Source organism: Notothenia rossii, assembly GCF_949606895.1.
Source record: "Notothenia rossii genome assembly, chromosome: 3".
In the NCBI taxonomy this organism is placed as follows: domain Eukaryota; kingdom Metazoa; phylum Chordata; class Actinopteri; order Perciformes; family Nototheniidae; genus Notothenia; species Notothenia rossii.
This window is the reverse complement of record NC_136901.1, coordinates 34,088,498-34,102,483: the sequence shown is the minus strand read 5'-3', so window position 1 is coordinate 34,102,483 and position 13,986 is coordinate 34,088,498. Positions and strand designations below refer to the sequence as shown.

General features: G+C 44.6%; 1 protein-coding gene across 1 annotated transcript in view; it reads left to right on the top strand.

Annotated features, from left to right (window-relative positions):
- LOC307034323 (insulin receptor substrate 1-B) overlaps positions 1–13,986 on the top strand; it is a 48,184-nt gene that overhangs the window by 10,099 nt on the left and 24,099 nt on the right. The window contains exons 2-3 of the mRNA XM_079673104.1: positions 348–649; positions 1,083–4,275. Of these exons, the coding sequence (XP_079529230.1) occupies positions 348–649; positions 1,083–4,275 (3,495 nt within the window). The remainder of the gene's footprint in view (positions 1–347; positions 650–1,082; positions 4,276–13,986) is intronic.

Sequence of the window (13,986 nt, the reverse complement as noted above, 5' to 3'; positions counted from 1 at the left end):
AGAAATGAAACCCAATGTATGGAGCCTGCAGGTACAGTTGGCAGGTTTCACAAGCTCCTGCATGCTCTGTATGAACTCAGATCGGGTTTAAAAATCTATGGAAAGCACAATATCAGCAGATCTTACATAATGGGGGCTCCTGGCCCCCACCAAAAGGTACATAGTGGCGGTTTCACCTGGTGTTCACAGATGCACGAAGGTCACGTCAGTGTTTAACTGTAGCAAGTTTTCCTCATCCTCCATAACAATGTATTACCTTCTGTTTTTTCCTATCAAGTCGTATCCTCCTTTTTTTTTTACCTTAAAACAACCTTTTGACCTCTTATTTCTTTTCTGTGTCTTTTAAGGTAAGAACCACACTGACAGCGAAGAAGGTGGGGACTATGGAATACCCAATCCTGGTCCTGCATTCAAAGAGGTGTGGCAGGTGAAGGTGTGGCCCAAAGGCCTGGGTCAAGCCAAGAACTTGGTGGGCATCTACCGCCTTTGCCTGACTGACAAGACGGTCAACTTCGTCAAGCTCAACTCTGATGCTGCTGCCGTTGTGCTGCAGCTGATGAACGTCCGGCGCTGCGGCCATTCAGAAAACTTCTTCTTCGTGGAGGTGGGAAGATCTGCCGTGACAGGCCCGGGCGAGTTCTGGATGCAGGTGAGCCTGTAATTTGCAGTCCCCTTTATTTTGAGGGTTGCACCTTCCAATCCCACATATGTTAAAAAGCCTATAATCAGTCAGAGAAACCATAAAGTTACTCAACGCTAGGGTTAAAGTTCATGTAAACCTACATTATGCCCCAATTCATAAAGGTAGTTTATGGACTGTAACTTAGGATGGAAAAGATTCAAACTCATTCTTTAACCAATTAAACTGCAAAAAAATGTAGTTAATCTTTCCTGATTTTAAATATACAAACTAACAAAAAAATTATTTAAATCCACACATGATTTTCCATGAGTTTCAGAAACGGTAACATTTCCAAATGTCTTTCATTGGTCTGATTTGGAACCAATAAATCAGTTACAAACAAATGTATCAGAATGATATGTTTTCATTTTCTGAGGGTTTTTTTTGTCTCATGTCTTAGGTGGATGACTCTGTTGTGGCGCAGAACATGCATGAAACCTTGTTAGAGGCCATGAAGGCACTAAGCGAGGAGTTCCGCCAACGCAGCAAGTCTCAGTCGAACTCCGGTCCTGGAGGAGGTGCGACTGCTTCTAACCCCATCAGTGTTCCCTCCCGCCGCCATCATCCGAACCCTCCTCCCAGCCAGGTGGGCTTCACCCGCCGACCCCGAACGGAGCCTCCAGGAGGAGCTAACAACGGAGCAGGGGTCAACAGTGCCAATGCCTCTCCCACCCCACGGCATACCTTTCCGAGATCTCGCACTGCTAGCGATGGTGGGAAAGTTGATGATGGTATGACTGGGAACATCCCGCTCCCAGGGCCATGCTCCAGCTCCTCCACCAATGGCTCCTGCTCCACCACCCCAATCCTCAGGTCAAAGTCAGCCCGTTCAGTTCCGAACACTGCTGCTAAAACTCCTCTTGGTTTGATGCGTTCCATCTCCACCCCAGCGCCCTCCCCAGCCCCGAGCCTCTCCTCTAGCTCTGGGCACGGCTCTGAGTTTGGATGCGTGACGTCTGCTGGTGCCGGTCCGGGGTCTGGTGCCTACAGTCAAGTCCCCTCCCATCGGGCCTCCGTCTCGGGCTCACCCAGTGACTACGGCTCCTCAGACGAGTACGGCTCGAGTCCTGGTGATCCCTCTCACCTTCCCTCCCCGAGCCTCCCCGGAAGCTCTGTTGGTAGCACCGGCAGCCAGTCCATTGGTGATGAGGGATCCAACTATATCCTAATGGGCCAACGAATTGGTGGTTGCGGTGGTGGTGGTGGTAGCAGCAGTAACCAAGGGAGCTTGACATCCAGTTCTCTACCAGCACCAGGAACCCCTGTCTGTGGCTCCCAGCCCCAGACCAAGAGAGTGCTGCGCCGCTCCTCCAGCCGCGAATGTGAAGCTGAACGTAGGCTGTTGAGCAAGCGAGCTTCGCTACCACCAATGGCCCTGGAGAGGTTGGTCCCCCGCCAGCGCAGAGCCGAGGAGCCGGCAGATGAAGATTCAGCCGATTACGCCATCATGTCAAGGAGCACCAGCCGCGAGTCATTTGCTTCTACCTCCTCCTCCATACAGAGGGAATCTGTCATGGGTGCTGGGTCAGTTGGGGGAGGAGGAGGGTACTTGGATGTAGCTGGTGAGTTTAAAAGTGAAGTGGCGGGAGCAAGTGGTAGTGTAGATATAGGTGTGGACAATGGGTATATGTCAATGCTGCCAGGCGTCACTAACCCTCCAGCATCCCCGTCCCAATCGTTGGCCGTCTCAGTCCCGGACTCAGATTCCAAACCTGCTGATGACTACATGGCCATGACCCCTAACAACAGTGTGTCGCCACCACAGCAGATCCGGCCTCCACCAGCGTCTGACGGCTACATGATAATGTCCCCCAATAGCAGCTGCTCCCCGGACCAGCGTGGAGGTCTCTCTGGAGGCGCCTGGATGGGCAGCGGAAGTGCAGACAGCAGGGCAGGCAGTGACTATATGAATATGTCTCCAATAAGTGCACGTTCCATAAACGGCAGTCCCCCACCACCTGAGCACACCGGTCATTTGGAGACCAGTTCTCAACAGCCAGCCCCTAAGATGGTGTATTCTTACTATTCCCTTCCCCGCTCATACAAACACAACCCCTCTGCCGGACACTTTGACGATGGGCCTGGACGAGGCAGAAGGCCCAATGGGAGCTGCAGTAGGGGAATGGGCGGAGGTAGGACTATGGGAGGGCGTCAGGAGCAAACGGCAGCGGGAAATTCAGTGGTTGGGCGCCATCTGTCACTCTCCTCTTCCTCATACTCCTCCAGCTCAGCCAGCAGCGAGAGCCTCGGGGAAGGCGAGGACCGAGCCTCCCAGGCAATGAGCATGGCCGGGGGCACTCAGTCCAAAGATTGTGGTAAGCTCCAGCAAAGACGAGGCACTGGTGGATTGTCTAAGCAGGGTAGCCAAGGTAGGAACAGACCAGTGAGCCTGTTTGTCGATGTTTCCAAGGCGAATACCCTTCCCAGGGTCCGTGAGAACCCGCTGCCCCCGGAACCTAAGAGCCCTGGAGAGTACGTTAGCATTGAGTTTAAGGGGGAAAAGAGCAGCCAGACTGGGGTCGGAGGAGGAGGGCGAGGCCGGGGTCTCAGGCACGGCTTATCCCTGCCTCATGGCTCAAGCAGCAAGCATCCTCAACATAGGCCATCTTCCTGCTTAGGGAACTTTATCCCCCTCTCCCGTAGCCCCTCTGCCCCCATCACTCCCCCATCTGCCTCCGAGTATGTCAACATGGACTTGGGGCCTTCTCCATGCCCCTCACCTCTCTCCCTTGCTCCACTAGTTTTCCCCACTTTCCAAACCCCTCCTACACCACCAACACATGCCCCTAAATCCTGCGATGGGGGTACTACTAGCCCTCGTGAAGAGGGGGCGCAAGTAGCTGAAGCCCCTCTTAGGAAAAGCAGGGAAAGTGTCCCATCATTGTCTGAATCTCAGTCCCCAACTTCCTGTGGAGACTACACAGAGATGGCCTTCAGCTTAAATAGCAACACCGTCCCAAGGTCATCATCCAGTGTTTCCCCGAAAGCCCCTTCTCCCACCAGGACTGATCCTTCAGTCCAACTGCTATCCAGGGGTCTGGACTTCCCCCTAGCCAAACTCGGACCCAACCCAGACCACGGGGCTAAAGTTATCCGAGCCGACCCCGCAGGACGCAGACGCCACTGCTCAGAAACCTTCCTTGCTGCACCTTCCCTCCCCACCTCTACCTCTAACTCCTCTTCCTCCACTGCCTCCCTCTTCCCAGAACATGCCCAAGCTGTGGCTCGTCGGCTGGGCTTTGAAAGCATGCTGTGGGGGAACGGTGCTGTGACAGAGAACCCCCCTCAGTTCGCCCTCCCTGGACAGCAGTCCCTTCCCACAAACACTCAGAATTCGTCCACAGAGCAAGGCCTTAATTACATAGACTTGGACTTGGCCAACAAAGAGGGCCCCCACTTGGGCCTGGATGGACCCTCAGGTAGCCAGGCCCCATCTCGCCTTTTCTCTGTACTGGGTGGAGGTTCTGGTGTTGGGGGAGTGGGAGCGGCAGCCAGCAGCAACAGCAACTCAGCGCTCAACACTTACGCCAGCATCGACTTCTACAAATCAGAGGAGCTGCGAACCCATCAGAATGGAAACAAGGAAGGAACTGGTAAGAGTCGCCTTTATTCTGTTAAAACACATCATGTCTCTTTAGTTTTTCTTCAACACGAACAAACTCTGTAATCTCTCTTTTCTTTTCCCTTCCTACCTGCGCTCGGTGACATTATTCATATATACATACAATACACGTTCTAGATAATCCAATGAAGCATAGCCTCCCTTTCCATCTGTGCATGTAATCATACTATACCTGGCGCCATATTAGAATGTTGACACCAGTCTGATTTGTATGACTGTCTGCATAATCGACAATATGATACATAGTTTGGCTGCTCTGGCATTTCATAAACACATTTCCTTCTCTAGAGCTTGGGTGTATTGCTTAAAGCATCCTATTGGAATATCAATATTCTGGATATGATTATCGATCCGTTGAGGCTTCCTTTCTGTGTTTAGATGTAAATTCAGTAGACGTTTGATATATGATGAGTAGAAGAATCCTTCTGTGTCTGATGAGCCATTCATTGAGTAAAACTGTCGCTAACAACTCACCACAGTTCTACTCTGAGCAAAGGAAACCATTCAAAACAACCATCGAAGCATTCACCCCAATTTCAATTGAGTTGACCTTTGACCCTTTTGTCTGTTGACCTGACCTAAGATCCTCTAATGTGACACGAATAGAAGAAATAGAGGAGAAAATGGTTCTTTCATCTTCAACATTTCAGATTGTGTGAGTTTCCAGAACCTTTTTAATCTTAAATTATGACGATGTTATGAGGGAACGTATGCTCGCTTTCAGTTAAGTTGCCATAATGTTGTTTACTTTGATTTGCATATCGCTTAATCGGAGCTGGAAGTTGTGGTTTTTAGTTTGGCTGACTGCAGGGCTTTTTTGTCTTGTGTTAACACATTGGATTGCATTCACAAAAATCTACTTCTCTGTATGGACGGGAGTTCAATAAGGCCAGATGATGAATTCTCATTGTATTTCAATTTTTCCCTACTGTGTCGGGTAATTCTCCCTAGCTGTGGGGGACCACGGCAGCTAAACAATGCCTCAATAGGTCACTGTGAGACGTTTCCACACAGAAAAACATTGTCTTTGAGCCACTGTCTGCACTTAATTGACCCGTTTGGAAAATAGACGCCTGCAGTTTAAGCAGATAGAGCGGCTTTTAAATGGAGATGTGGATTTATATGCATCGGTAAAAGACTCTTACTTAACCTTCCACAGTGGGGCTCTTGTGATGAATGCATCCTGCCAAGCCTTGTTGTTTATGTAGCGCCGCTAGCTTCCACATGATTTGTACCAAAGCTTGTGTCAGACCTAAACCTCATGCGTTTCTGTGGCAAACATTTCATAGACAAGCTCCACAGTTGGATACAATGAAGAATCGGAGGCATTGCGAGCATTAATCAGGGGATCTTGCAGAGAGTGCAGCAAGGCTTGGCTCAACAGTTGTTTTTCATATTTCACATGTGGAAATGGCTGCATCCATACATCGCCGTGTTGGATTTATTAGGAAGTGGGGGCCATGTAGGTGGAAACATGCCGTGCTGCTGGGTGTATTTTAAATATAAAAGCTAGCGGGCTACCACAGTGGGACCATATGGGCTCTCGCTGCTGAGTACGTCAGCGGGGCAGCGTGGGGGAGAATGTTACACATTGGCTGTGAATGTTGAGATGGGGCCAGTGTTTCACTCGCACAGCTCTCAAATGCCTATGTACAGTGTTTCCCCCTCCTTTCATCCCCCCCATACCACCTCCCCCTCTTTCCTCCTCCAATAAATGATCCTTTTGTTCGAGTTTTTTGCCGTGGTGGGCTGGCGGGCCCCAGCAGGGCTGAGCCCCAAGACTAAGGGGACTCTCCTGGAACCATTTTTTACTCTTGCAGCCTATCATTTGTGGCTTTAGCTTTCTAAATGTTTTTCATCTCTTTATTGCCGTCTTGGTGTTGCTATCTGACTACTTATTTACGCACTTATGCTACAATCTTTGTCCTCATCCGACGTCCTCTCTGACAGATTTTTGAAATTCCTACCCTCCCTTCTGTTCACTACACACATTTTTTTCACAAAAATCTCTCGTCTTCACACCCTTCGTGCTCCTTCCTTTCACATTGTGTGTTCAATTGCAGAGACACTTATAATACATTTGGAAGATGTTTTGCTATAGAGCAAAACTGCAAATGCAAAAACAGAGATGTTGCATGGCAACCGTCTGTCCGTCACGCAGACTACGGTTTACAGACGATTCATTCTCTTGTCTGAGTCGATCCTGTGAGCTGTTTTTAAGAGTTCTGATCTTCCGTAATTACAGGGATTTCTTTCCGCCAACAGGTCCCAGCATGCATCTCAAAAATAGTGTGTGTATGTCTTAGGGCTGCATTCTTTTGGCACCGAGGGCCAAAAGGCTACATTTGAACATCGGTAGTGGGACACGTCCCAGAAACAATCCTATTCCACAGCGGTTACGTAATGTGTAAAAATAACCTCTTCATTTACATAATGAGCAAAAGCAGTGTGATCTATTTCACTCCAGATTACATCTTATAGACATAAAGTGAAAACGAAAGAGGCTGTGTGTCTTGATGTGGAATTTATGAGGATCTGTGTCTGCTTTTTGTGAAGTTCAACCAAAGTGTGAGAGACTGTGGTCTGGGTATTCCACCATGTGTGTTGTTTCCCACACATTGCCTGAGTGTTGTGACCTTAAAAAAGAATGGAGTGTAACATTAGTTCAGGAAATAGAGATGATTTTTGGGGACAACATGTTAATTAGATTAAATCAGCCTTCATTCCCATAATATCCTCCTGTAGAATCATGTGAGGGAAGTGTATTATCCACGCCTCCAGCCATCCTTTAGCTTCTCTTCTTCACCATCTGGAGGAGGCTGTGTGTGCCAGTCTCTAAATAACCTGTCGCTCTTATGAAAATCTTTCCGAGGGACAGCCCTGGATTTGGAAACATTGTTGTTGTTCACAGAAGCGGGACTGTTTACAATTGTTTACAGTCGGCTAATTGGGCAAAAGTCATGCATTAGTGACCAACTAGATCAGTATCTGCAGCGTGTCTGTGGCTCAGAAAGAAAAACAACGTGCATAGATTCTCTCTTGCGGGCAATACAGTGTAGTTTTGGAAGACATTAAGAGAAATTAGTTCGATTTAACTCCAAGTAATTGACTTTTGTAAAACTGTTCTGGTCTCAAAACCACTGTACATGTTTAAGCTGAATGTAAATGCATTGGAAATGTAAATTAAGGCCAAAATATAGACTTAAATTATCCTTCATTTTAATGTTTTAATCTATTAATAATGAAAACAAAATAAGATCTCCGCAATGAACCAGATCAATCAATTATTATTATTATTGATATAAAGACTTCAGTCAATTTTATCAGGGAAAATTAGACCCAAGGTGTAATAAATCAGAACCCTCCTTCAATTCTTTGATTATTTTAAAACCATTAAACTGACAATTTCATATTTAAGACTGTATTCAAGCTTCTAAAATACACACATTCCTCTGCACCAAACACACAGCTTTGATTATGCATCCGACAGACCTTTAGTGCTGGGTGTGTAATCTAGGTTAGACTAACGGCACTAGTAGTTATGTAAAATAACCACGTGGACGGGACATGACCCCTGATATAGTGAGACTCAGGGCACTGTGTGTCTGTTTGTCTGTTGTGCTCTTTAACGTGGTTTGTGTAATGTGCAGCAGGCAGACTGAGCGTGCCCTGTGCTGTTAGGCTCTCCGCTCATATTTACATATTTATGCAGAGTGTAAACACACACAGATGTGGAGCCAAAACCAAGGTCAAGATTGGGCTTTAAAAGTGAATTGCCTTATTTCTTTGTTTATTACTGAATTTTTATTTCAAAATTAGCCTTTTATTCATTAAGTGTGACCCTGTGAGATCAGGGAAACAAAGCCAGCGGCTATGCATTTAAGGTAAAGCTAGATAATATTTCCTTATACCAGGCTTATTAGCCCCCAGGCTTTTGTATTTAACTCTTTAATTATTGACTCATGCTTATGAAAACACAGAGCAAGATGGGAGGCAGACTGCCGCTTCTTCTCCATTTTCTTCCTGCTTCATAATCCATTTTAAGACGGGAATTAGCTTGAATCTCTCCGCACTGCAACTTTCCTTCATTAGCCTAATTACGGCATTAAGCAACTGATTGGCCCCCACGGGAAAACGCAGCACAACCTGCGTAGTTACACGGGGACAGCGGAGAGGCTCTAATCCATTTCCTCCGCAGAAAGAGTAAACAAGAGCCATATCCCTGTGTTTATCTAATATTTTCCCCAAACATTTACAAAATGGAGGAAGATATTTTTTGGAGGATGGTTTGTTTCTTTTATAAGTCAGGGACGTTTAGTTCTCTGAAGTCCGGTTTTGCTTTGTTTGGGTGGTCTGTTCAGGGAGTCGTGCTGCACATAGCAACAACTCCCCAATGTTTGGGTTTTTAAGGGAGTTTCGAAGGCTGAGCGTGCATGCGTGTCCGTCTCCAACCACACACATGTGTTTATTAAAGGACACGAAAGCCTGGACGTTTTTTCCCACTGACTTCAAGCATGAGGTGAGGTCAGCCGAATCGACTCATTACAGGACCTCTCTTCTAGGGCTGCACGATTATGGCAAAAATCATAATCTCGTTTATTTGGGTCAATAATTGTAATTTCGATTATTCATTGACTTTGAAAACATCCATTTATTGGAGAAAAAGAATGTGAACAGTATGTTTTTAACGGTTGATTACCCTGAACTTTAAGTATAATTCAACTGAAAAACCAAAAAAAAAAAAAAAGTAATAATAAAAAAATAATCGTTTTATTTCGATTACGTTGTTTTCGTAATCGTTGCAAGCCATAATCGCAATTTAGAATACGATTAATTGAGCAGCCCTACTCTCTTCTGTCCAATTAGGCGAAACCGAAAGGCAAGAGGAGTAATATCAGTTGAACGCTAATACAGTACATACACAGCTTTGTGACGGATGATCGAGCTGTCACACACACCGCCATGCGACCCCACATGGAGCAGATTGAGAAAAATCATGTCTAGCGCTGGGGCTTCTCCCAGACTATTTAACTTTCTACAAACCTGTATGAGCGGATTATAGAGGACAGGCTCTGCTGTAGCAACGCAAATCTCTTTGCAACCACATCTGGCGCCATCATGGAGAGCCACTGGAGAGCTCTGTGTTGTAAAAACAATGTGCTAAATATACCAGGCGGTGTACAGGTCAAAATGTAAAAGCTTTTTGTGCAACGGCTTGATTCTACTGAGGAATAATGCAAAAGTATTTTGAGCTCTTTATCGGTTGTATCAGGACAGTTTTGGGTGTGTTATCGCCTTGAGAATTTACCCGCGGCCTGTCAAGAAACGGAAAACACTTGCGTCTTGGTTCATCGAGGGCAGCGTGTTCATGTAGAAATCCTGTGAACACTTATCAGGACTGTGATCTTGACTTTTAGCAGCAGCGGTACTGAAACGGTGGAAGATCAAGCAAGACTGGTTTGTTTAATATGTCAATAAATCTGACGTTTTCCCAGACCCTTCTGTAAGGACGTTTATTACGATGCCAATAATTCAACAAGTAGCAATATGGCTTGTACGTTAAAAATACCTGGAATTGTCCCTTTTTCCCCCAGACCCCTCCACACACATCATGGAAGTGATTGAAAAGGTTAGTTCATGCAGATTGAACACAGCCTTCGTATCAGTTTACTATAATTACCTTCGTTGATGAATGACACAACCTTAACCAGAACACAAAATCGATCAGATGTGTCTTCGGGGAATATCAGTTTCCCGACATAAACTGCATATTTTAAGAAGCATGTTTACTGTGGTACACTGTTCTGGGAAATCAAAAGCACTGAAAAAAGCTGTATTTTTGAGTTAGTGTTGTCCTTTTTAAAAGAAAAAGTAATGACTTTTGCCTTGATGGGGGGTGATGTTAGGACATGCAAGTGTGTATGTTTGTTTCAGATATTGCCTGACGTCGGCTATCTATGCCACTGATATAATCTTTCATTGACTACACAGTCTAAGGGAGAAGAGGAAATGGTCGGATTTGCTTCTGTACAATGAATAGAGACAAAATCTCTACTGCGTGTGTGTGTGCCCTCGTTCTGCCTTTCTACACCTTCACCTGTAATCAGTGCTGACCTATAACACGGAGCAGTCTTCTGTCGTTTGGATGGAAATGTATCTCTCTTTGCACATTGCTGATATACGTGCGCAATATTTACCGTCACACATATCATATTTGCCTCCATACTGTTAATATTTGCCTCATTTACAAACCTCAAAAGGCCTTTTCATGAAGCCTTGTTGACACTCAAACATTGAAACTCGACACGCTGGTAAGAGTGGAGAATGGATGGGGATGCTTTTCATGGCTTCTAAAGAGCAAAGGGCGAGAGAAGACTGATTCTTAAAGGGAGAGTCAAGTTGAGAGGTGAAGTGGAGGCAATAAGTCATAGATTTAAGTGTATAGTATAAGAAAAAGCAACATTTTACCATGGAATTATGGGTTTAATGGGGCCATATTATGCTCATTTTCGGCTTAAATGTTCAAAAAGGTCTTTATTCTTTTCACCCTCTGCCTGAAACCAGAGCCCAGTGCTCTGATTGGTTAGCTGGCTGCGTTTTTAGACCATTTACATGCTCAATAACCTATAAAACACACAACAGGAAAGGAAAAACCAGAAAAATAATCTAAAAAACATGTATTTCTGCATCTATAATGTAAAATGGCTGCTTGTTGGAGTACTTTTACTACTTGTAAAGCCATTAAAAATGCCTAAATGATGTCTCGGTTGCCACAAACAACAAGCAAATGGAAGTTGACACTTTGCCGAACAGCTATTTAAAAAGAATCAGCTTAAGTTTTATATTCAGGGACAGTTTTGTTCCCAGTTGCAACAACAAGACTGTGCTCAGAGTGGCTTCTTCTCCATAGCAACTATGCCTTAGAACCAAACAAAAGAAAATGAGATACTTTTTTCTTAACATGAACCTGTTGAAACGGAATTTTCTTCCATAAGTGACTGAAAAATGTTTTTTTCAAAATAATGATTGACGTGCGGAACATGTCATGAATGTGTTACCCTGGCGACAACCATTGAAGAAAACTCATTCACTCGTTGCCTCTGACGTCTCTCCCTCTCCGCTTCCTTATCCAAGCTGTTACCTACAGCCTGTTTTTTTATTTCACTTGCTCAGCTTCCCAAGACCTTGATGCCACATTACCTTTTTTTTTTTTAAGCACACCCCCACACTCAGATGTTTGGCGTTTTCTTGCTGAGAACATTTGTGTTTGACGTTGACAGCATATTCACAAGGTTAGGGCGACCGACCTGAGCGACTTCATTCTTGAGCTTGTGGCATGAAGAGGGACAGATTTGCTGATAGGAAAAGGTGTGTGTGTGTGTGTGTGTGTGTGTGTGTGTGTGTGTGTGTGTGTGTGTGTGTGTGTGTGTGTGTGTGTGTGTGTGTGTGTGTGTGTGTGTGTGTGTGTGTGTGTGTGTGTGTGTGTGTGTGTGTGTGTGTGTGTGTGTGTGTGTGTGTGTGTGTGTGTGTGTGTGTGTGTGTGTGTGTGTGTGTGTGTGTGTGTGTGTGTGTGTGTGTGTCCAGTAATTTCACACAGCCAATGGGGGTCAGCTCTTGTATCTAGCAACGTAACAGACACATAACCTAGTCAACAGTATCTCTTACATACTCATGTAACACACACACAGAAACCCACCTTATCTATTAATGTTTTATTATGACTTGATGTGTACAAAGAAAAAGTTAAACACAGATGAACACAACAACATTTGACAGAAAGGAATGCAGAAAGTCATCAAAAACAAAATTAGATTTCTTTTTACGTTTTTTTTGGAGCATTTTCTTCAGTAGAAATGGAATAAATGATTTTCTCTTGAGACATTTTGTCATCAAAATAAACAGATCTGCTACTGGGAAGGGTATCCTTTTTTCAATTTCTGACCAATCGGACATAAAAGGTATTATAAGCAAGTAACACAATTATAATGTATCTGAATTCTTGTTTTTAATGATATAAGCTGAATGTATGAGCTTCACTCTCTTTTGAGCTTCATAAAATGTCCTAATTTGAGTAGTTTGATGTGTTTACTTTTGTTTATTCATAGATGCACTGCTCTTTTTAGCAGTAATTCCCTAACATACCCTTGTGCCTCTTTGGGGTTTAAGGGCCTTGCTCAAGGGCCCCTCAACAGGAGGTGGTCCTTTCCCTTTTGTGCTGTGTATCTGGTGAGCTGGCAGGCAGAACGAATGGTAATTAGGTAGTAAAACTTGGCTAATGACTCCGTACTCTAGTCATGTTTTATCTGACTAGTGCCTTATTTACATGCATTCAACACACACACACACACACACACACACACACACACACACACACACACACACACACGCGCGCACACAAAGCGGCAGGGGAATGAATTGTATTGGCAGCTTGGTCAGTCAAAGAGGCGCCGCCGGTCAGACTAAATTTGTGTGTGAGCGTTGAAGCCTTAACCATTGGACTTGTCATTGGATGTGACGAATACGCATTTGATTACCTGGGCATGCTTGCTTTCCAGTTCAAAGCTCCTTGGTTACATTTTTAAAAGTCCTGATTTATGTGCATGAAAACACACAAATTACACACTCCCATCAAGGGCTGCGTTGTGCTCAATAAGGAAAGCCGAGACAGATCGTGGAAGCCAATCACCTTTCAGGAAGTGGGGATCAGCCCAAAGCTCCTCAATGTATCGCCTAAGTTACCTTTAGTGACCTGGCTTAGGCCTACCTCAACTAAACACACACAAACACACACACAAACACACACACACCTCCTGTCTCTTGTCAATACGGATTTGCTCTTTCTGTTCTGAACAAAGCCGGTCTGCCCCGCCATGTCTCTCGTCTCCGCTCTTCAACCCCTCTCTTTCTTCTTCCCCTCTTCCTGTCCTTTCTCTGTCTCTTTGTGGACTGTTTTTTGTTTGGTCAATTTATTGAACAGAACATACAACAATAATAATAATAATATCTATACTTTTTTTTTCTTTTTTCTCACTCATAATAATAATTATACAAGTAGAAAAGAAAAAAGAAATAATAATTCTCAAATAGTCTCTGTCATGTTCAACAGGGGCAAGAAGAAGCTTTACCCCCTCTAGCATACATTTTCCTTATAAATAAAATATTAGGTCATCGTCATCAGCGACATGTTTTTCTTGTTAATTGATACAAAATAATCAGAAATTACTTTTACAATTACAAGAAATAACAAATGGGATTTTACAGGTCCTGTTCATAACCATTAATGATTTGGCTCCTAAATAATACTTTCAGTTTAGACTTGTACAATATTTCAGTGCATCATTACAGTTATTCCACAGACTAACACCTTTGGACTTCTTCTCTTTCATAATCGTGGTCCACAAATGAAGGAGTCTGGTGTGCCGAGGTTGTGTACAAGCTGCTTATATGAATGAATGCATGAATGAACATGCTGTGGGGTTGCTATGGAGTTTCATCAGATATAATGTACAGATATACTGTAGTTGGATCACATGAAGGACATTTCCAAGAAAACTATGCCCGACGGCCCAGCCTAAGGTTTAGTACTGGTTAAAGCCTGAATGTAGCCTTTATTTCTGCATTGCATAATACTTACTTTGTTTACTTATACATGGAATGCTATTGCTTTGTCAACCTGTCACGT